Raw genomic sequence first — 24179 nt, 5'->3', positions numbered from 1 at the left:
TCTCTCTCTCCCCCTCTCCCTCTCTCTCTCTCCCTCTCCCTCTCCCTCTCTCTCTCTCTCCCGCTCTCTCTCTTCCAACCCAATTGTCTCCAAGCAATAGAACACTGGTTTAAATTTAGTTTAATTTAATTTGATTTGATTTAGGGTCAAATGTACGTTCATTTAGGTTTACATTCAAGGAAATGTAGTCATGCCCGTGGCGTGCACCAATGCTAGACTAGTATAAATATACTTGGAAGTCTGGGCGATATGGAATAGATTATTATCACAATAATAATAAAAATAGTTTTCAACACACGCACGCACGCACACACACACACACACACACACACACACACACACACACACACACACACACACACACACACACACACACACACACACACACACACACACACACACACACACACACACACACACACACACACACACACACACACACACACACACACACACACACAATTATGAATTAATTTGGTAGTGTCTCTGTGCATCCGTAATGTTTGCTGTACATGATGACAGTGGGCCAAGGAACTCCTGCCTCGAATATTTTTCACATCGGTCAACAAAAACTATTGCATTTAAATTAATTTCCATCATACTAGGCCAGTATAAATTTGCACCTTTGCATACACGAGGGCGACACTACCAGCCACCCATCTGCTCATTTGGGACCGGCGCACTCAAGATACAGTAAGATGATGAAAAACTAGCTACCAGCTCAAGATGGTAACCAACTTGACAAGCTCAATATATGTTATGAGTCCTGGTCGCGTGAATACTTTCCCTAAGGTGATTGTCCTTCCGCGTTCGGTTTGCACGATCTGATTGGCCACTGACGTTTCTGGTCATGTGACAGGTGCGCCAATCGTGTGACGGCAAGTTCTGCACCAATTTCCGGGTCTAACAGCAGCAAACTACCTAACGCCTAGTTTATCACTGGTTAAGCTTAGGCGACTCTTTCGAAGTTGGTTAAGGTTAGAGTTTGGATCAGGGCTGGTGTTCTATCGCCCTGCTCTAAGACAAACTCTAACCTTACCAACTTCGAAAGAGTGCCTAAGCTTAACCGGCTAAATAACTTGCCGTCACACGATTGGCCGCACATGTCACATGACCAGAAACGTCAGTGGCAATCAGATCGCGCAAACCGACAACCCCCTTAGGGAAAGTATTCACGCGTCCTGGTCAAGCTGGTAGATATATTGTTTGGTATTGTTTGTTTCTAGGCTATATAACGTTGCTCCACTACCACTAACGTTAAAGCACACAAAAAGCTAGAGGCGAGTAAACAGTAACGTTACATGGTCGTGTGTTTGGTTGGTTTGAAAGAGTAGTGGGTAGTGGGGGACAGGATGATACTGTCCATAACTGATGAAGTAAAATAAAAAGTGAATACATGTTCATGATTAAATACTCAACTACACAAACAGTTGTGCCAAAATAATAGTTTTCACAGTGTGAGAAGTTTGTGTTCTGTTTCATGTGAATTTAGGCCACAGTGCCAAGTTTGGTATCTAAGCAACGCTGGACGTGCATGTTTCTGCACATTTTGGATTCACTGTCTTGATGCTTTAAATGACCCAGATCTGAATGAGGACATTGAAATCAAATGTTTTCTATGAATATGCTATGTACCAACACCATCCTCTTTACACCACCTACACCAACATGCAACACCATAATCTTTACACCACCTACACCAACATGCAACACCATCCTCTTTACACCACCCTACACACAACATGCAACGCCATCCTCTTTACACCACCCTACACACAACATGCAACACCATCCTCTCTACACCACCTACACCAACATGCAACACCCTCCTCTTTACACCACCCTATACACAACATGCAACACCATCCTCTCTACACCACCTACACCAACATGCATGCCCACATGACACACTATTTTTGGATGCATCCCTACCACTAGGGCATGCGGCCTGATGGAGATTTGCACTCTACTGAGCACAGCTTTCTAGTGGTTCAAATACAGCTTCAAGTAAGTGTGTTGTTTTAATCGTGGGCTGATTCTCCTCAGCTACTATAAGAGAAATATCAAACATTTTAGAAATGTTTAGATTAGGTCTATATATAAATAACTAATCTTAGGAATGAAGACAAATCAATATGTCACCTTCTTATACGCTATTATAGATGTGTACTGTGTGTTCTCAAGCACAGCAGCATCTTACTGAATTAATTGACTATTGACCATAGTCAAAGAGTTTTTCCTATTTGCAAAACCAGCTGTCGGATTTCTCAGGCCCGATAGCTTTGAGCTTAGTTTAGCTTTCTGGGACATCTTGTTTTAATGCTTCAGTGACGGTGAAACAAGAGCTGTCAAACAGCACTGTGACAAGACCCGCACACTGTCTTCAAGTGGAGTGGAAGAGACAAGATGAGAGAGAGAGAGAGCGAGAGAGAGAGAAAGAGAGAGAAAGAGAGAGATGAGTGTTTTTAGGGCGTCCCCTGAGAACACAGCACTGTGAGTAAAAGGAGGCGGAGCCTATGAGAAAAATGCAGGCAGCTGGTATCAATAGTGCAGAACATTTTTATTGACACAGTTTCAGAATTGAATATGTATAAAAAAAATCTATATTTCTGACAACACCACGTTAATCGCGTTAACGCATAATTCAAAGATATGTAGGCAAAATGCATCTGTAGGGGCTTGTGGTCATACCGAAATGCATGAAAACATGGTTAGTGAAGGTAATCATAAGTACTTATCGGTCATAGAAGTCTTCAATAACGTTGAACGGTGATCCATTTTGTGAATACATTTGTCCGTGTAACAATATATTTGTTGACGACTCCTTCAGGACAATCTCCGTTAACCAACCCTTTCACTACCACACTACAGAAGGTTAACCTTTCACTACTGAAAGGGTTAACCATTTGTCGTGTGGCAGTAAAGGGTTAACCTTCTGTATTGTCACAGTGAAATGGTTAACCATTTGGTAGTGTGGTAGTGAAAGGTTAACATTATGTAACCAAGCATAATAATTAGCAAGCATAGCATAGCTGGACCCGCGTAGTGTTACCTAGTACTGTACTTGTTGCTCTGCTGGAAAGACATTTTACATCCAAAAGTCAGTTCAGAAACTTTGTATAATGAAATAAGACGTTCAGGTGACGTCTGGTCATTCGTTATTCCCCCAGTTTGCACGTCAGATATTTTTTTGAATTTTTTTGTATCCACTTTTTCTCCTCTTTTTCTATTTTCTCCCATCCCAATTCCGCTGTGCCAATTCTCCCCTCCCCTGTCTTGAACGTTGCTTGCATATGCCCCCCACTGGCCGGTTGTAGGGAGGATAGAAGCCTTGCATCACATGTCCCCTCCGATACATGTGGAGACAGCCTGTCACATCTTTTCACCTGCCAGCGCGGACTCTCATTGGCGAGGTGTAACGTGTGGGAGGCTCACACTGCCCTCGCCATTTCCTGTCTCTGCTGTACAGGCGTCCCCAACCGACCTGTAGGAGTCGCTGTCCACAACGTCCAGATTACCACCCATCGACTTCCACCCCCTAATGTCCGCTGCGCCACCCAGCCGCCACTTCAGATTTATCGTAAGACTTATGACTTTACATCGACACTTTACTTTTTTTGGTACATTTATTACATTTTACTGTATATTACTATATATTTTTGACTGTATATTTTAGAATGTACATACATATTTTAGACTGTATATCCCTGCCTGTATTTTTATTCTTATTTGTGATTTTAGATTTTTACTACCAACATTTTTATTTTGTGAGCGATCTGTGGTGCTGAATTTCCCTCGGGATCAATAAAGTACTTATATTATATTCTATTCTATTCTATTCTATTTGATTAGGAATGTAAACAAACTTAAGTGCCTTTAGGATGAATACTATAGTAGACATATTACTGTCTCAAATAGGTATACACAAGTTATATATATTAATCTCCATGGGGAAATGATTACTCATGTATTTGAGACCCATCCTAACCCACTTAGGAGTGTAGTAGTGGGCAGCCACAAACAGGCACCCAGGGACCAACTCCAGTTCTGATGCCAGACCTTGGTCAAGGGCAGAAGTGTGTCCCTAGCATGCATGTCTTTAGGTGGGAGAAAACCCACGCGAACACAGGAGAACTCCCAGGACCTTCTTGCTAACCAGTGCGCCACTGTGCCGCCTAATAAGGATTCAATTCTAAAATGCGGCCCAATCAATTTGGGAAAAGAGTGACAATTGCTGAAAGCCATTACAAAAACATCCACAGTTGTGATGATTCAATGTTATTCCATCCCGAGTTTTTACAATAATGCCATCATTAATTCTGTAAGAGTGGGTGTCTTGTGTGTTAAAACAGTAGATATCTGATGTCTAAACAACACTAACTAAATATGATTAGCCCGGCGTCAGATGAATTTAGATATTCGTTTTTTGAGAAACGCAGTGGTCGCCGCGCCTCTATCGATGCCGTCTAGCGGCCGCTCACTCGGCTGGGTGCAAAGTGTTCAATTATCGACTCTCTCTCCTCTTATTCACGCAGCTTAATCCTCTGCCTCTTATCTCCCCTTGTTCTCAAAGCTGTGGCGCAGCCTCCCAGATCAGGGCGCTCAAAGCTAGCGAACAGACCATCACCGCCAGGGACCGTTGTTCTCCCCCGCAACAGCTAATCACGTCTAACGAGCCCGATTATGGTCGATCACTCAGGAACTTGGGCCCTAATAAGGCGCTGTCATCGTTAAGCAGTGGCACAGCATCAGCAGGCTCAGGGTCGTGTCTGTTCACCTACTTTACTCATACGTCTCTGTTGCTACGGGCCTGAGTGGCCCAAGAGGAGAGAGAGGGTGCGTCACAGAGGACACTGTCTTAAAGTGCCACGCTGGCTCTCGGCTGTTTCCTCCCTTATGTTGCAGAGGAGAGGAGAGGAGAGGAGAGGCAATGATAAAAAGAGAGGAGAAGATAGGAGAGGAGATGGAGGAGAGGAGATGGAGATGGAGGAGAGGAGAGGCAATGATAAAAAGAGAAAAGAAGAGAGGAGAGGATAGGAGATGGAGGAGAGGAGAGGCAATGATGAAAAGAGAAGAGAGGCAAGGCAAGCACGATAGGAGAGAAGAAAAGAGAGGAGAGGCGAGGAGAAGAGAAGAGAAGAGAAGAGAAGAGAAGAGAAGAGAAGAGAAGAGAAGAGAAGAGAAGAGAAGAGAGGAGAAGAGGAGAGGAGAGGAGAGGAGAGGAGAGGAGAGAACAGAAGAGAAGAGAAGAAAAGAAAAGAGAAGAGAAAAGAGGAGAGGAGGATTTGCATGCTTCTAGTAGCTTTCTGCCTCAAAGGTATACTATGAAACATGGGTCGATATATTCTTCATCTGCTATGATACTGAAAGTAGATCTTATCTGGTGTATATATATATGTATATGTATATGCAATGTAGGGCAGTTATTTTCCGATGCATTCTACTGCATTTCATGTTGTTCAGATTCTATTTGAACAAAATCTCGAAAGTATACCAGCGTCCCTCACATACAACTTTAGAGAGACTATTAATGCTGGAAAATGCTGCTCCCTTTTGACATTAGCCCTGAATTCATCCGCACCCCACTTGATTTCTAAAATGACTCTCTCTTCCTCTCTCTCTCTCAGTCTCAAGAGCTCATCTGCGTTAAACAACTGAGCTCCTGCCAGGGCAGCTTATCCTTCAAGGATGATTGGTGCTATTGATCCGAGCCTGCTGCAGTTGGCCCCGCGCCCCACCAGGGGGGTGTGTCATTCTGCATTCCCAGAGGCACGCACACGGAGAAGAGGTGCCAACTCACAGCTCTCCCACACAGAAATTGGACGGATAGAACAGCCATTCCCGGGCTGTTTGTGTTTCCTTCGGTCATGGCGTGTCTTAGGGATGTGGTGGGGATTGATGTGTGGGGTGTTTGGGGGACTGGTTGTTCCGGGCCCGGGGGTTACAAGATACAAGATACAAGAGTTCACATGCATTCGAGCGACATTGTACTTATTGTACTTGTTTTATGCCTATTCTCAAGTCTGCACGTTTACATTGCACTACTTTTATTGTCTTTTATACCTATTCTTATGTCTGCAATTTATGCATGTTCTTTTATTCTGTCAATTTGTGTGCTGATTTTATGCCCATGTTCATTTTATACAAATTGCTGTGGGGCACTCTGGACTGCGGTCCATGTGTGAAAAGTACTATACAGATAGTTATTCATATTTATTATTGTTACATTGTAGAAATGTATGCATTGAAATGTCTGTAAAGTCTCGACGACATTGAAAAGGAGGGTGACCTCAATTGTCTTTTCGAGAATAAATAAAGGTTGATGATGATGATGATTTGAAACTAGTTGACATAATGAGTTGCTTGGTGTCAATCAGAGGTTTGGCGCGTGAGACTCTGCGTGAGGTTGACGTGTTAAAGGCGTAACACAAATAAACATTCCAGTGGCAGCTGTGTCGAACATTCAGACTTCTCATGCACTGTCCACAGGCGAAACAATGACCCTTTCATGACAACGTTATCAAATTCGATGGCAGCCATCTTACCAAAGGAGATTGCCGTGACACACTACAGGAGAGGTCCTCTCTATCTATTCCAGTTCTGTGCTCTCTCTGTTTGACGGGGCTCTCTCTCTCTCTCTCTCTCTCTCTCTCTCTCTTGGAGGACCGCTGTGTCTGTTTGACGGGTCTCTCTCTCTCTCTCTCTCTCTCTCTCTCTCTCTCTCTCTCTCTCTCTCTCTCTCTCTCTCTCTCTCTCTCTCTCTCTCTCGGAGGAGGACCGCTGTGTCTGTTTGACGGGTCTCTCTCCCTCTCTCTCTATCTCTCTCTCTCTCTCTCTCTCTCTCTCTCTCTCTCTCTCTCTTGGAGGACCGCTGTGTCTGTTTGACGGGTCTCTCTCTCTCTCTCTCTCTCTCTCTCTCTCTCTCTCTCTCTCTCTCTCTCTCTCTCTCTCTCTCTCTCTCTCGGAGGAGGACCGCTGTGTCTGTTTGACGGGTCTCTCTCCCTCTCTCTCTATCTCTCTCTCTCTCTCTCTCTCTCTCTCTCTCTCTCTCTCTCTCTCTCTCTCTCTCCCTCTCTCTCTCTCCCTCTCTCTCTCTAATTAGATACACGTCTGGATCAGGTAGCCACCTGTGCACTCTCTGGACAATAAGTGTCACAAATGAATCAATAAAACGTCAGGCTGGAAAACACAGAAATCAGCACTACTGGGACTGATGCTGCAGACTGCACCTGCACCAATCAGCACTACTGGGACTGATGTTGCAGACTGCACCTGCACCAATCAGCACTACTGGGACTGATGCTGCAGACTGCACCTGCACCAATCAGCACTACTGGGACTGATGTTGCAGACTGCACTTGCACCAATCAGCACTACTGGGACTGATGTTGCAGACTGCACCTGCACCAATCAGCACTACTGGGACTGATGTTGCAGACTGCACCTGCACCAATCAAAACACAATCAGAACTTACACTAGAAAGGTGCGCTCAGTAGAGCGTACCTCTCCACCAGGCGGCAGCAACACATTTCTTCTCTTTCTTTCTCTCTTTGTCTCTCGCAGAGCAAACAAACACGCACACTACACTTATTACATTACATTATTACACACTATTACACTATTACACTAGCACTCTATCATAATATTACATTATTACACACTATTACACTATCACACTATCACTCTATCATACTATTACACTATTACACTAGCACTCTATCATACCATTACATTATTAGTTACACACTATTACACTATTACACTAGCACTCTATGATACTATTACATTATTACACACTATTACACTATCACACTATTACACTAGCACTCTATCATACTATTACACTATCACACTATTACAATAGCACACTATTACCAATTTCCTCTCTGTGCATCAGTCTTGGAGTTGTATTACTTCACTTTTGACAGAGGTAGGCTAGCTGCTCCCTACTGCTTCCAGTCATTGTGCTAAGCTAGGCTAGCTGCTCCCTACTGCTTCCAGTCATTGGGCTAAGCTAGGCTAGCTGCTCCCTACTGCTTCCAGTCCTTGTGCTAAGCTAGGCTAGCTGCTCCCTACTGCTTCCAGTCCTTGTGCTAAGCTAGGCTAGCATACACCTGGACCTCTCTCTGGGGCTACTGGACACACAGATTACACTTCTTATTGGGGAAGATGCCAAATACGTGTATTTCCCAAAATGTATGCCTTTAAAAAAAGTTTTCCACACAAACTCATACATATATAAATAAATAAATACATATGCCCAAACTGTAAACAGTCTCTTATACATTAATTCTGTTTGCAAGATACAGAGTAATTGAGTGTGAATTTGTCCTCACGCAAATCCACAGTTCAATGAAATGATGTAGATGAGAAATAGCATAGCTTCAAGAGAGATAATGTCAGTATAATAATTCATATATTTCGAGCTGAGTAATTTTCAAGTATGCACAATTTAAGAATTAATATATTCCAATGGTCTGAGACATGAACAGCCCTCACCCAAATCCAAAAAGCCAGAGTGTTAAAATATTCAAATTTGTGATGTCATCAAGGATAAAGTCTGAAGCTACTCCTAATTAGAGATATTAATGGTGACACTGAGAGCTCCGAGGGGGATGTTCTGAGTATATGGGTACATTTACCGTTTCATAATTGAGAACATGGTCATTTGGGCATAAAAACTAAAAAAAAAAATGTATCCACTTTTTCTCCTTATTTTTCTCCCATCCCAATTTCGCCTTGCCAATTCTCCCTTCAATTCTCCCCTCCCCTGTCTCGAACGTTGCTAGACTATGCCTTCCACTGGTCGGCTGCAGTGAGGACCAAGCCTTGCATCACGTGTCCCCTCCGGTACATGAGGAGGCAGCTGTCGCATCTTTTCACCTGAACAGCGAAATCTCTCAGTGGCGAGGAGTAACGCATGGGAGGCTCACGCTGCCCCGGATACTTCCTGATTCTGCTGTACAGGCGCACCAACCGACCTGTAGGAGTCGCTGTCCACAACGTCCAATCCCCACCCACCAGCTTTCCCACCCCTAACACTGCCAATTGTGTTAGTATGACGACCGGCCAAGCCGGTAGCAACGCAGGGAGCTGGGCTCGATACCAGCATCTCCTGCGTTACTGGCGAGCGCCTAGCCCACTGCGCCACTCAGCCACCCTAAAACAAACATTCTGTGGGTCCACAAAATCTTAAATCTTCCTCCGTTCATCCTTTATGGAGCAGCTCCAGACTTTATACTTGATGACGTCTCAAATTTAGGTCTTACTTCTCCGGTTTGTGGCTTTGTGAGGGAATAGCTCATTGTTGAAATTATTCAATCAAAGATATTGATTGAACTGTCTTAGGCCATGGACAGAACATATTGGAATTCTTAATAAGAGTGGTGTTCTCCTTTAATATATATATATATATATACTGTATAATATATACTATATATATATATATATATATAATATATTATAATATTATACTGTACTTAAAGTGGAACACCACCGACATAAGGAATCCCAATGTGTTATTTCCATCGCCCTGGGAATTTCATCAATATATATATATATGTTTTTTTATTATATATTTATTTATTGAATTTTCAGCATAACCAACATTTACAAATGAGATTCACTTGACAGTTATCCAATAGGGACAGAGACAACAGAATACCAAAGATAACAAATGTCAAACAAGATGAAAAGCAAACACAACATTTATAAAAAAGAAAAGAAAAAAAAAGTGGATACAGTGATTCATAGGTCAACCAACTCTGGTATATATTTAACCCTTTCACTGCCGCACTACCAAAACGGTTAACCCTTTCACTGTGACAATACACAGAAGGTTAAGATGTCGTCGTGCTCATACTAGGCCTCTTGCATAGGCAGGATGCATCGAGGAAAAAAATAAAAGGGGAGGAAGAAGTGAAGAATGTACAACAAATATATGTAGATAAATATCATTCCGGGACTACGGGAAGATGAAGGCCTGTCATCATAAGAAAATAATGAGTAAAATTTGTCTGTAGATCAATATAGTATCAATATTTGTGAAAATTAGCTATTGTACTCTCTCCCAAAGCCATATCAACCAGAGAAGTCTGACTCAAACGTGTGATGAATGAATGAATGAATGAATTGAATGAATGAATGAATGAATGAATGAATGAAAACTTAATTTAACAGATTGCAGAATGGGTACAATACAGTACGGTATAAAGTGCTGCATGCTTCAGGTTTTCTTTTTTTAGGTACTAGTCTGACTCAACGTCTTAATATCATCTCGAATATAAAATATCCATGAGGAGGGATATTCTCGAAATTTCATTTCAGAAAATTAGGCACTCAGACCTCATTTAGTAGAATACCAAGTAAACTGAAGAGACTCATTATAATATTTAGTAGAATACCAAGTAAACTGAAGAGACTTATTATATAATATTTAGTAGAATACCAAGTAGACTAACAAGACTCATTATAATTTAAGTCAAGTCCCAAGTCAAGACAGGCAAGTATCAAGCATCAGTCAGAAACGTTGGGTTTTCGAGTCCTAAACAATACCTAACCATGTATAGCTGTGTTTTTGTGGTTTTCAACACAACCGTATGTGTTTACATTTAAGGACGAGACATATATATTGTAAGAGTAACAAAGTTTAAGGGATACTGTATTGTGGATCCGGTCCAAAGCGTATAGATCTGTTGATACTGTGTTAAACACTTTCCGTGCCACTCACGAGATTTCTCTGTTTTTTTTTATAGGTGGTTGAATGCCACTCACGAGATTTCTCGATTTTTTTTTTTTTTGCGATCTGAAAAATGATTGCATCACCCGAGCCTACCCGAGTATAGCCGAGGGGCGCCGGCGATCACTGTGGAAAAAAGCGCCCCCTGTTGTCTCCCAGATGACATAAGTGATTTTGGAATGGACTCAATGAAAATGAATGGGGAAAAAAATCCGGTACTCCACATTTTCCAGTTCACTGATCCAGCCGGGGTTACCACAGTTCATTCTGGAACCTCAGATCCCCGTTGATCATGGAGATCTACAGTATCGCGTTGGATCCATACACGTATCGATTTTTTCGAATGGTGATCAGGAATTGGAATATACCAGTTGGATACCATCTGATGTCAGGTAAGGACTCTATGTTATCAGTGTTAGGATAATCAGAGTAAGTTTGATGAAGTTATAAGCTGTTTTGTGAAATGTCCTCTTTCGGTTTCACTGTAAAAGTCCGTGAGGAAATCAACGGAGCGATTATCAGTGCGCGGCCGTAATGTGCTTGCGTGCAATATTGATCATCTAGCGTTTATTTGAAAACGATTCATAAAAAGGCCGACGAATATCAACGTTGTGGAATATTCCACTAAAAGACGATTTTCATAGAATGCTCCAGAATGAGCTGTTTTTTATATCAAAACGGGGGCTTTTCTAACTGCTCTGAAACGGAAACGACGCGATAAAAAAACAATCTGCCTTCACAGCACTGACTGGAAAATAGTATTTGATAATGCGATGGGCAGATTAGACACATAGCCATAATTTAAAACATAGATTAGGCGATATTAACGTTAACATTGGCGCCGATGGTGGCATTCAGCCGGTAAAACGGAAAACCAGGCGTGGCGCTCAAAGTGTTAATAGCACCACAATTTTTTTTAATTTTTTTTTTAATTTTTTTTTTTGGCGTCTTATCGCTTTATTACTACTCGGCAGTCCAGTAGGGAGAGACAGAGGAGAAATGGGAGACAGAGTGGGGGGAAGACATTCGGGAAATAACAACGGATTCGGGAATCGAACCCGGGTCGCCCGTGTCGCGGCTGAGCGCGTTATGTGGTTCGCCACTGGGGCGCCCCAGCACCACACATTTAATACCTGTAGCGTTGGTTTTCCTACCACAGTGGATAAATATGTGTTGAAAAACGACTCAAAATTATACAATACAACCCTGTGTTTATATTGGAGGAACAACACACTTGAACCACAGAGATGCAGTGCTGTGCTTCCTATCCCCTATCCCTCTCTCCTTCCCTCTCTCCCTCCCTCCTTTTCTCCCTTCCATTCTCCCCCCTCTCCTTCCCTCACTCCCTCTCCTTCCCTCCCTCCCTTCTCTCCCTATGTCCTTCCCTTCTCTCCCTCCCTCCCTCCTTCTCTCTCTCTCTCCCTCCTTCCATCCCTCCCTCTCGCCCTCCTTCCCTCTCTCTCTCCTTCCTTCTTCCCTTTCCCCCTCCCTTCCTTCCCTCCATTCCTCTCTCTCTCCCTCCCTCCCCTCTCCTTCCCTCCCCTCCTCCTTCCCTCCCCCCTCCTTTTCTCCCTCCCTCCTTCCCTCTCTCCTTCCCTCCCTCCCCTCTCCTTCCCTCCCTTCCTCCCCCCTCTCCCTCCCTCCTTTTCTCCCTTCCTCCTTCCCTCCCCCCTCCTTTTCTCCCTCCCTCCTTCCCTCTCTCCTTCCCTCCTTCCCCTCTCCTTCCCTCCCTTCCTCCTTCTCTCCCCCCTCTCCCTCCCTCCTTTTCTCCCTCCCTCCTTCCCTCCCCCCTCTCCCTCCCTCCTTCCCTCCCTCCCCCTCTCCCTCCCTCCTCCCCCCTCTCTCCCTCCCTCCCTCCCTCCTCCCACCCCCTCTCTTTTCTCTGAGGGAGATTAGGTGAGAGAGGGTTGTAAAAGGGTCCTACACCCACGCTGCCTCTGCCTTGGTTTATTGTGTGGAGCCCGGTTGTGACAGCTTCCTCTGCAGTGGGCCGGCTCCTGACTGATGTGGCTCTCAGAGCCGTAATGGAGGGCTCTGCCCGGGCGCTGGGTCACATTACAGTCACATTACAAGGACTGGCCAGAGAGGTTAATTAAAAATGTGTGACGCCGCAAGGAGGACCGAGGCTGATGGCTCTCTCCTCTTTGTCATTAGGGCGCTTTCGTTTAGTTTAGTTTCCTGGTCTATTTAAGAACAAGGGAACAAGGATTTTATTGTTTGGTATTGTGCAAACGTTTGGCGTGTAACAATCTCATTACAGAATCAGAAGATTCTACAAAAGAAATGTGTTCAATATAGACCTGTTCGCCGTCCACGTCAGACTCAGTGTGTGCGCAAAGGGGGCAAAAGGAACGTAATTCTGGTCAGAACAACGGGGCAGACTACAATTCATTTGCATTTGTTAGCCATGCTAGCGATCTAAACAATCAATCCATGCCAACGCTAGACATGTAAAAGGTTTTGCTGATTGTACGTTTGTATACAGCGAACAGGTCTATAGTATATTGACATTTTTTATTTATTTTTTTTATCTTTCCCCCCCTCCTTTTTCCTCAGTTTTTCTCCCATCCCAATGTTAGTCGTTATGCCAATTCCCAATCCCCTTCCTGGTCGCTGCGCACTCTACCCCCTACGGTCGGTCTGGGAGAGTGGAGGCTATCACATGCTTCCTCCGACACATGTGTAGCCAATCAACCGCTTCTTTTCACCTGGCAGCGCGGACTCTCACTGAGAGGGTGTAACGTGTGGAAGGATCACACTACCCCCCTTAGATCCTTTCCTCGCTGAGCAGGCGCCCCGACCGAACTGTAGGAGTCGCTGTTTACAACGACCAGGACCCACCCACCCACCAGCTTTCCCACCCCTAACACTGCCAATTGTGTTAGTATGAACGACCAGCCAAGCTGGTAGCAATGCCGAGAGCTGGGCTCGAACCCAGCATCTCCTGCACTAGTGGCGAGCGCCTTGCCCACTGCGCCACTTAGCCGCCCCCAGTATATTGACATTTTAAACGATCAACGATTCTCCCTCCCTAGGTCTCTCTTTCTCTTTGGTATGGCTACTGTATTTGTCTGAGCCACACCAAGCTGTGTAGTATATACTATAGTATTCCAGTACACTGTCTCCTGAGCCGTTCAGCCATTGTGTAGTGTGATGTGTGCCGGTGCCAGTGTATGGCAGCCATTGAGCCTGCATAGCCCAAGGTTGGGTGCTACCAGTGGTGGTGAAGGAGGCTATTTCCACCCTACATTGTGGGGAGCGCTTTGAGTGTCTAGAAAAGCGCTATATAAATGTAATGAATTATTATTATTAAGCCATCTTGCTTTAGAGCGGTGGTTCAACCAGTGGGTTGGGACCTTCCAGGGAATCACGGACATGGCCGGTTAGCCTTCAGGAGAGGTGTTAGTTGGACAATGCCTAGGCTAACCGGTCATGTCCGCTTCCATTCATTGTGCTAAGCTAGGCTAACGTGCAGCCAAATAGCGTTCTACTGAACGCACAGAGAGGAAACTGGTATCTATCTTCTTGTCTCTCTCTGGAGAAGGCGGTAAGCTAATTTCCCCAAATGTTGGCGTGTTCCTTTAATATTTGCCTACAGACTGTAGAGCTGTTTCTTGTTTGTGTTTCTCACAGGCGACCACACTATCCACTCTCAATCGGTCCTATTTGTCAGTTCCCACATGGGCTGAAGGACATGCCGTCCATCTTCGTGGCTTTGCACACTTGGGTCCACGCACGTTTCTTTAATGAAAGAAAAGCCTAGCTTTCGGTCACAAGACCTTCATCGGGGAAATAAAAAAGAAGAAGAAGAAGAATGAAGGTCTTATCACTGAAAGCTAGGCTTTGGTTTCATTAAAGAAACGTAAAGACGTGTGAAGGACCTTCTTTACCAATGCTGCTCTTCTGGCACCTCAGCGGAATTCATTTGTGATCCCTTCAAATGACCTACATCTTTACTGCTTTAAAACGCTATAGTATGTATCATGGTTTTAATAGATGACAGAGGATCATATATTAGAGTCACATTAGAAGCGAGGGTCACCAGGGGTTAATTTCTAAATGTGTTTTACGACCAAGACTCCGTCGTTAATTTTAAATACATTATTACTGAGGCTATGTCAGTGGGGTTTTGTCACGGTTTTCAGTCATTTTAAGATATTCCTTTATTTTGGAACAGAGAAGGAGAATTATGGTGATGATATTTATCGTTCTGAATTTATTCTCCACCGGTAGTAGATGCGGCACATACCGTGCATTATGCAGTAAAGATTTTTTTAAATTTTTATAAATAAACATAATTACTCATGCTTGTTACGGGATGGTGCCTAATGGCGGCTTGCATTATCACATGGGACTGTGACTTGTGTGAACCTACACTGACCTCATTATATTTCACAGTAACCTAACATGGCAAGGTCACTGATATAATGGGGAGGCAGAGCGGATGTCTCGCTCCTCAGCCTCATCTGGTAGGATCTTAGCGCAGATGCCCGAGCACGTTATATTTAGGAACTTGGCATTAGCAGACAATGGGGAAAAAATATTTAAACGTCTACATTCAAAACCACACGGTTCACTTTAATTTAGAATCAAATGGGGCTGGTTGGATTCAAAGACATTTAGAAAAAAGGTAATTTAGAAGGGTAGTGTATCAGAATAGTGGCAGATGTTGACTTTAGCACCGTTTCAACCAAGCTTATAGACCAAGATAAATGATCAATATTTACTGCAGCGAGGGTGGGAATTTAAGTCTGGTGCACAAGCAATGTGGTTCATGTATGATAGCCTTAAAAACATATTATTATTATTATATATTTTTTTATTATAATTCTTTTAATTTTGCACTCAATCTAACACATACCCCAAAGCTGTAAACCACCTTGCATTAATTAATTTGGTTGGTAAGACACGGATACTTAATTTGTTTCTATTTGTCCTCATGTGATTAAACAGGAAATCCTTTTGTGTTAATTATGTAAATAAAAATAATAGCATAGCCTATGATTTAAGGAGGGATGACCTTAGTTTTCAAGGTGCTACGTTATATTACAGTATATATGAGTGTATATTATGAGTGAATAAATAGCGTGAATAGTGTTGTATAAGTGAATAGTGTTGTAGGAGTTAATTGTGTTGTTGCAGTAGTTAATAGTGTTGTTGTGGTGAATAGTGTTGTTGTAGTGAATAGTGTTGTTGTAGTGAATAGTGTTGTTGTGGTGAATAGTGTTGTTGTAGTAGTGAATAGTGTTGTTGTAGTAGTGAATAGTGTTGTTGTAGTAGTGAATAGTGTTGTTGTAGTGAATAGTGTTGTTGTTGTTGTTGTTGTAGTGAATAGTGTTGTTGTAGTAGTGAATAGTGTTGTTGTTGTTGTTGTTGTAGTGAATAGTGTTGTTGTTGTAGTGAATAGTGTTGTTGTAGTAGTGAATAGTGTTGTTGTAGTAGTGAATAGTGTTGTTGTAGTGAATAGTGTTGTTGTTGTTGTTGTAGTGAATAGTGTTGTTGTTGTAGTGAATAGTGTTGTTGTTGTAGTGAATAGTGTTGTTGTAGTAGTGAATAGTGTTATTGTAGTAGTGAATAGTGTTGTTGTAGTAGTGAATAGTGTTATTGTAGTAGTGAATAGTGTTATTGTAGTAGTGAATAGTGTTAGTATAGTAGTGAATAGTGTTATTGTAGTAGTGAATAGTGTTATTGTAGTAGTGAATAGTGTTAGTATAGTAGTGAATAGTGTTATTGTAGTAGTGAATAGTGTTATTGTAGTAGTGAATAGTGTTATTGTAGTAGTGAATAGTGTTGTTGTAGTAGTGAATAGTGTTGTTGTAGTAGTGAATAGTGTTGTAGGATGGAATAGTGTTGTTGTAGTGAATATTGTTATTGTAGTAGTGAATAGTGTTATTGTAGTAGTGAATAGTGTTGTTGTAGTAGTGAATAGTGTTATTGTAGTAGTGAATAGTGTTATTGTAGTAGTGAATAGTGTTGTTGTAGTGAATAGTGTTGTTGTTGTTGTAGTGAATAGTGTTGTTGTTGTAGTGAATAGTGTTGTTGTAGTAGTGAATAGTGTTATTGTAGTAGTGAATAGTGTTATTGTAGTAGTGAATAGTGTTAGTATAGTAGTGAATAGTGTTATTGTAGTAGTGAATAGTGTTATTGTAGTAGTGAATAGTGTTATTGTAGTAGTGAATAGTGTTGTTGTAGTAGTGAATAGTGTTATTGTAGTAGTGAATAGTGTTGTTGTAGTAGTGAATAGTGTTATTGTAGTAGTGAAGTGTTGTAGGATGGAATAGTGTTGTTGTAGTAGTGAATAGTGTTATTGTAGTAGTGAATAGTGTTGTAGGATGGAATAGTGTTGTTGTAGTAGTGAATAGTGTTGTTGTAGTAGTGAATAGTGTTGTTGTAGTAGTGAATAGTGTTGTAGGATGGAATAGTGTTGTTGTAGTCGTGAATATTGTTAGTATAGTAGTGAATATTGTTATTGTAGTAGTGAATAGTGTTAGTATAGTAGTGAATATTGTGATTGTAGTAGTGAATAGTGTTATTGTAGTAGTGAATAGTGGTGTAGGATGGAATAGTGTTGTTGTAGTCGTGAATAGTGCTTTTAAATAATTTGATTCAAATCAAAGCATCACAGCCAGTGAACTAAAGACGGTAGAAGATGAGGAACGACCAGCGCCCGGCTACATTGATCTGTTGTGTCTGTCCGCCTACATTTGTGTTTCATTATTTTCCAAGAGGAGTATCTGGCTGATGATGCGTCTGCCTCTGCCAGATTTGAAGGACAGAAAGGTCTGTTTCCTCTCGGCTTTGTGACGGATCAGTCTAGTCGAGTAAACAAGTTCGGATTTATTGAAGGTCCACGAACGTCCCGTTAAAGCCACTCCAGCCATAGATCACCCAATTACAGAGGCAAAGAGTAACCGCTTCAACGGAACATTGACCTTGGTCTACCTCGCCCTGAACGACATGAGCCGGAACCGCCCCGAGAACAAAACGTCAAACTGTGTATAAAAGCAGCTGAGCTGATCTCAGCACAGCTCGCCTACATACAAACCCTCCCCAAAACATCCCGAGAGATATCAATTCGCACAGTGTAGGAGATTAAGATTAACTGTTCGTTCACCTAACTTCATCTCGTGACGTGGATAGAAACCCCAGTGATAAAAGAAATTATAATAAAAAAAAAAGCGAAGAAAAAAGTCATACCCGGTAGGTATGATGTAATAGATTCCATAAATCTGGGTCAATCCTCTCCCGACAGCGGGATTTAGGAGATTCTCGGAGCGCTCATCCCTCGTCAGAGGAGCAGGAGGAGGAGGAGGGGGCGAGAGAGAACCGTCGGAAAGGACAGCAGCTACCTGAGTGCCCAGCGGGGCGGCCCACTAATCTGCCCTCACCTGTTACAGGAGGGGCTGCTGCACCGAGGGGCTCCGGGGGCCCAGGATTACTCGGACTCGAGTACTACAACACTGTGTGTGTGTGTGTGTGTGTGTGTGTGTGTGTGTGTGTGTGTGTGTGTGTGTGTGCGTGTGTTCCTCCTCTCTCCCATTACTCAGGAGACGGGACCATCTGAGTCCAAGCCTAAAGATAAAAGTCAAGGGCAGAACTGAGAAAAGAAAAAGAGAAAAAAACAGAATCCTATTGTTATAATCCTCGCGGCCCCCGGAGCCCCTCGGTGCAGCAGCCCCTCCTGTAACAGGTGAGGGCAGATTAGTGGGCCGCCCCGCTGGGCACTCAGGTAGCTGCTGTCCTTGGCTGCGTCCCTGGAGCCAAGGACTCTGACTTGGACTTGGAATCGAGCTTTGACTGCATTCGGACTCGGAAGGACTCTGACTTGTTAATTTGATAAATACAGTTATTTATTTTTGTAATAGGCCCTAATCATTTGGCATAATATATTGATGACTAGTACATTTGTTTGGCTATTGTGTCACAAAGTAAATAAACTCCCTTTGAAATGGTGACCGCTGTGTCATTTATGTTTAATGTGGACCTTTTTTTTTATTTGTATTTGTTTATTTGAGTGGAGTGGACTCAACCTTGATGACTCGGACTCGGACTAGGGTAATGGGGACTCGACTCGGCACAGGCTCTTCTTTGGTGACTCGGACTTGGACTCGAACACTGGGGACTCGAGACTCGACTTGGACTCGAGATTTAGTGACTCGACTACGACACATATATTAAAAATAAAATACATGCATCTGGAACACAAGGAAACACAAGGAAGGTGCTTATCGATGTTTATTACAGAGGCTTCTTTGTATTCTTACAGGCAACTTTTTATGGTCACACACACATGCGCGTGCACACACACACACACACAAATAAAACTCTTGACTTGACTTAACACACGCACACACACACGCGCGCATGCACGTGCACACACACACACACACACACACACACACACACACACACACACACACACACACACACACACACACACACACGCACACACACACACACACAAGCGGCTTCTAGCCGACGTCTCAGCTCCAATCAAGCGGCTCTTCCATGACGCCTTCAGGCTGACAGTTTCCCCTCAACACGCCTGCTGGACTGATGCATTGAACCGGACAGATGCGATTGATCGATTAAATGCTTAAAAAAGACAGAAAGAACGAAGTGGAAAAAAAGACACGCTGATGTCTCCGACGCGTTCCCCGGGGGACAGAACTCCATGACAGAAGCACAAAACACGCGTCGCCGCCACAGACCCGGAGCGTTCGCCGAGAATATAAATACAAATAAATGTAAAAAAAAAAACACAAGCCCATGCATCAAGAGACAAATCAAATAAGAGACACACTTCGTCTTCATTTTATCAGAAGATATTGATTTAGAGAGAGAGGGGGATAAAAACACGCAGGCTCTGAGACGGTTGTCGAGCTCCTCCTCGTCTCGCGCAGGGCGACGTCAATCCCCCGCGGGGCGACGGGGAGAGCGCCGGCGTGACCGCCATGCTAAAACACGACCCGTTATGATATTTAAGAGACCGAAAAGAACCTCAAAAGCGCTGCGAAAGAAAGAAATCAACGCGGTAACGCGGCGTAAGATAACACAGAAGAAAAATCTCCTTTGTGCCGGAGGTTCTTGTAATTGCTGTATTTCCAGAGACAAGTTTCAGAACCAGATCGATTTAAAAAAAAAGGTTCCGCGCGTTTGTTCCGCGGCTACAAGCCGCTGATCACTGTCGATACTCTCAATACTCCATGAAACATTGATGTGCCGCTCACGGCGATGCAGGCTACAGAACGCTAATATCAAACACGAGCTAAATCCTTTTTAAAACACAGAGGAAGAGGGAAGGGAGTTCCCCCGTCGGCATCGCGGTGTAAACACACACGCACACGCACACACACACACGCACACGCACACACACACGCACGCACGCACACGCACGCACACTCACACGCGCACACACGCACACACACACACGCACGCACGCACACGCACGCACACTCACACGCGCACACACGCACGCACACACACACCACTGATGCATTCAAAACAGGCGTTTTATTCTCAAAAATGCAGGATGCTACTCAAAGGAATCAGAGAGAGAGTAGCAACGGCGGTGATGTTGGTAGTTTAAGTGTTTTGCCGCCGATAACCCATCCCTGTCTATTCCGCTCGACCCGCTGGAAAATCAATGAGGAAGAAGCCGTGATCTGAGTTCGGTCGAAGCCGACGGGATCGCTGGTGGAATCTCAAGCATCCAGCCAGAACAAAACTACTACTTTTTGTGTTCAATCTGTCTGACCCCCCCCCCCCCCCCCCCCCCCAGGGGGAAATACAGCAGCGTTGGTTCGATAAACTGCTACTCCTTGATCAACCCCCCCCCCCCCCACTAAACACAAGAGACCCCTCCCCTCCATATCATCTCCCTCAGTGTATTTCTGAGGTCATAAGTCAAGGTTGTAATAGGCTTATATGGAAGAAAAAGATTCGTCCTATTGGAGGAATATCCCTATCGCTGACAACATTTGTCCTTTTTAATCCTTTAAATGGTATTAAGAATTTTGGACCCCCAGCCCTATTTCCTATTTCCTTGTTGATCCGTAAAGTCCTTTCTCAGCACAATCCATGCTGTTCTTCATACTGGATACCCCACAGCGCAGGCGAGTTAACCTCAAAACGTAATGTAAAATCAATGGGGGCCACACTCTATACTCTGTACAACCCCTGTGTTACAAAGGATCAGATTAAACCGAATATATATATTTATTTATTGATATATATTGCATAGTATTTGTATATCGTTTGATATCCCCTGTATATTCCTTGTACATATACACGGAATATCCCTTTTAGCCCAGACCATAATAGTTCATTCTCCTATTGGACAGCGGTCCACCGGCGCCAGGGACCGGCCCCCGGAGCCAAGTTCAAAGTCACCGACACGACATGTCTGTACTAGCCCCGGCCCTGCCCAGGGATACGGCGACAGAAATGAGAGTGGCACTATTTGTGCACCGTGCGTATAAATACGGCGCAGGTGAATGTAGAAGCCCCTTAGCCCTTTACCTCCGTACCCTTACCTTTTTAGTATGTTACCGATAAGTTGAAGCCTCACCCACGATACAACGTGCGGTGAAGTATGGCCTGTTTGGCCTCAGAATAGAGCATCGAGACCGCGTGCGAATTAGTAACTGAATTGTCAGAGTTTGGCGCTATACCGTCGAGTGCGACATATTTCTATTGAGTCTTTAATAGTCTATTTGTGTATAGTGTATCGTGCGGTTAGAATTCTATAGTGACCAGCATCTCCAACGCTTTCTCGTATTAGCTAGAGTTCTTATCCAGGCTGGGCCGACCGCATGGCGCTTTCACCCGAGGAGACCTAGGCGAGAGCCGTATGGACATGTACACTGGATTAATCTACCCGACGACTACATAGCCCTTTGCGGCTGGAATATATTTGCTTTGGTCCTATGATTTATGGAGCGGATAATCGCCGACGCCTGCACGTGTTGGATTTACCCCGAGAGGAGTCAAGTCGAGTCGGCGCTCAGAGAGCCTGAGGCCGCCTAGCTTTCTTCACTGTAGAGCTACAGTCTACAAGAGAACCAAGCTGTATTCGTCTGTGGATCAAGAGACTACTGCACCGGCTTCTGTACCTGAAGTCTCCCTAGTCATCGTTGACCAGACGTCCTACTACCGACAGATCTTCTACCCCCTTGCTGGCTTACAACCAGTGGGAACCCCTTCCAGTATCTCCCGCTATTACTAGTGTACCATAGATATAATTCCCTAAGATTCAGGTTGTATAATTACCTCCTGCGTAACCAGAGAATGGACATTCGTTATTGATTTGCCTACGCACACTCCTTTGCCTTACAAGTGCATTCAAAGAATAATGTAAAGTATCCTATGTACCTTTTGCTCCATTAAATACTTGATTAATACCTTTGACTGGAACCGATTTCATTGTGGGAAGTGTTCATCATATTCATATATTGTGTACTGTATGGCAGTAATTAAAGTACATAAAGCGGTAGTGGTTTAATGATACCATACTTATCAATACAGTCAGGGAATTGTACCCCTCAGTTACACCCTGGAATAAAACACTGGGTGCACTGTGGAGTCAGTTTCAGCTGTATCTCAGGGCTTGTGCAGACCGGAGCCTGGCCCCATTGACGGCTAACCAAAGCTGTGAGCATGAAGGACAACATGGATGACTGAGAAAGGACTCTACCAATTGACACCATCATCGGTGAGTATAGGATAAAGGACAAGGGGTTCGGGAATTCTGGACTTACCCTTTAAATTAGATTAGAGACTAACAATAGGTTTGTCCCGACACAATAAGATCATTGGTATGTTTACATGTTTAATAGTCCGGTTTTTACTTAATTACCTCATAAATTAATTAAAACAACTATTAACGTAAAATAAAATGCTATAAAGTATTAACGTTAATACTATTATGCACTTAAGCCCTATTTAACTGTACATTACACCTGTATCTAACTGTACGGGAATAATGTCATTCACCCGTTGTCTTGACTGTAGTTGTTGTTCGTCTGTTTTTATAGTTTTACAATATCGTTTCACCGTTTTACATTTACTATGTCGCCCCCCACTGGAGATAAATATACATTTCAGGATTGAATATAATTAATTTAATTAACTTAATGAGTTGAATTAAAGGTTGTATTCACCTTCATGTGTCTCCGTCTCCTCCGGAAGCGGAGCAGCTCCTTGTGTTGGCGAGCGATGAAGTTGACGGCGGCGTACTCCAGCAGGGCGGAGAACACGAACAGCAGACACACCGCCATCCAGATGTCAATGGCTTTCACATAGGACACCTGCGGGGGGAGGACACCGGCGTTAGGGACAGTCTAAGTTCATGTAACCCTAACCCTTTCACATAGGACACCTGCGGGGGGAGGACACCGGCGTTAGGAACAGTCTAAGTTCATGTAACCCTAACCCTTTCACATAGGACACCTGCGGGGGGAGGACACCGGCGTCAGGAACAGTCTAAGTTCATGTAACCCTAACCCTTTCACATAGGACACCTGCGGGGGGAGGACACCGGCGTTAGGAACAGTCTAAGTTCATGTAACCGTAACCCTTTCACATAGGACACCTGCGGGGGGAGGACACCGGCGTTAGGGACAGTCTAAGTTCATGTAACCCTAACCCTTTCACATAGGACACCTGCGGGGGGAGGACACCGGCGTTAGGAACAGTCTAAGTTCATGTAACCCTAACCCTTTCACATAGGACACCTGCGGGGGGAGGACACCGGCGTTAGGAACAGTCTAAGTTCATGTAACCGTAACCCTTTCACATAGGACACCTGCGGGGGGAGGACACCGGCGTTAGGAACAGTCTAAGTTCAAGTAACCCTAACCCTTTCACATAGGACACCTGCGGGGGGAGGACACCGGCGTCAGGAACAGTCTAAGTTCAAGTAACCCTAACCCTTTCACATAGGACACCTGCGGGGGGAGGACACCGGCGTTAGGAACAGTCTAAGTTCATGTAACCCTAACCCTTTCACATAGGACACCTGCGGGGGGAGGACACCGGCGTTAGGAACAGTCTAAGTTCATGTAACCCTAACCCTTTCACATAGGACACCTGCGGGGGGAGGACACCGGCGTTAGGGACAGTCTAAGTTCAAGTTTCAAGTTTCAAGTTTCTTTATTCTTCACAGTGACCAAGTGCGTCCACATTTTTATAGGATTCTATCACATTTTCATAACAATAGCGAATATTACTTACCCTGCGCCGTTTTCATTGGGGTTTCTTACAAATTAACGACGTTTTGTTTGTCCTTTATATGCGGATAACATTCAAATCTTGAATTGTACCATTATGTTCCCGTTTTAGACAACAAACATGATGCTAATGATGCACTTTTGTTAAGATAATTAGTTTACCATTCACGGTCACTGTACTGACGTCGCATTAATAGTTTACCGCTGTTCA

At 43.8% G+C, this 24179-nt stretch overlaps 1 protein-coding gene across 1 annotated transcript in view; it reads right to left on the bottom strand.

Moving 5' to 3' along the window:
* glra1 (glycine receptor, alpha 1) overlaps window positions 1-24179 on the bottom strand; it is a gene marked incomplete at both ends in the record, with an annotated part of 232178 nt that overhangs the window by 9297 nt on the left and 198702 nt on the right. Inside the window, one exon of the mRNA XM_084332128.1 lies at window positions 22901-23047. Coding sequence (XP_084188254.1) covers window positions 22901-23047 — 147 coding nt within the window. The remainder of the gene's footprint in view (window positions 1-22900; window positions 23048-24179) is intronic.

This window comes from Notolepis coatsorum, assembly GCF_963971535.1.
Source record: "Notolepis coatsorum genome assembly, chromosome: 16".
NCBI lineage: Eukaryota > Metazoa > Chordata > Actinopteri > Aulopiformes > Paralepididae > Notolepis > Notolepis coatsorum.
This window is presented reverse-complemented; position numbering and strand designations above follow the sequence as displayed.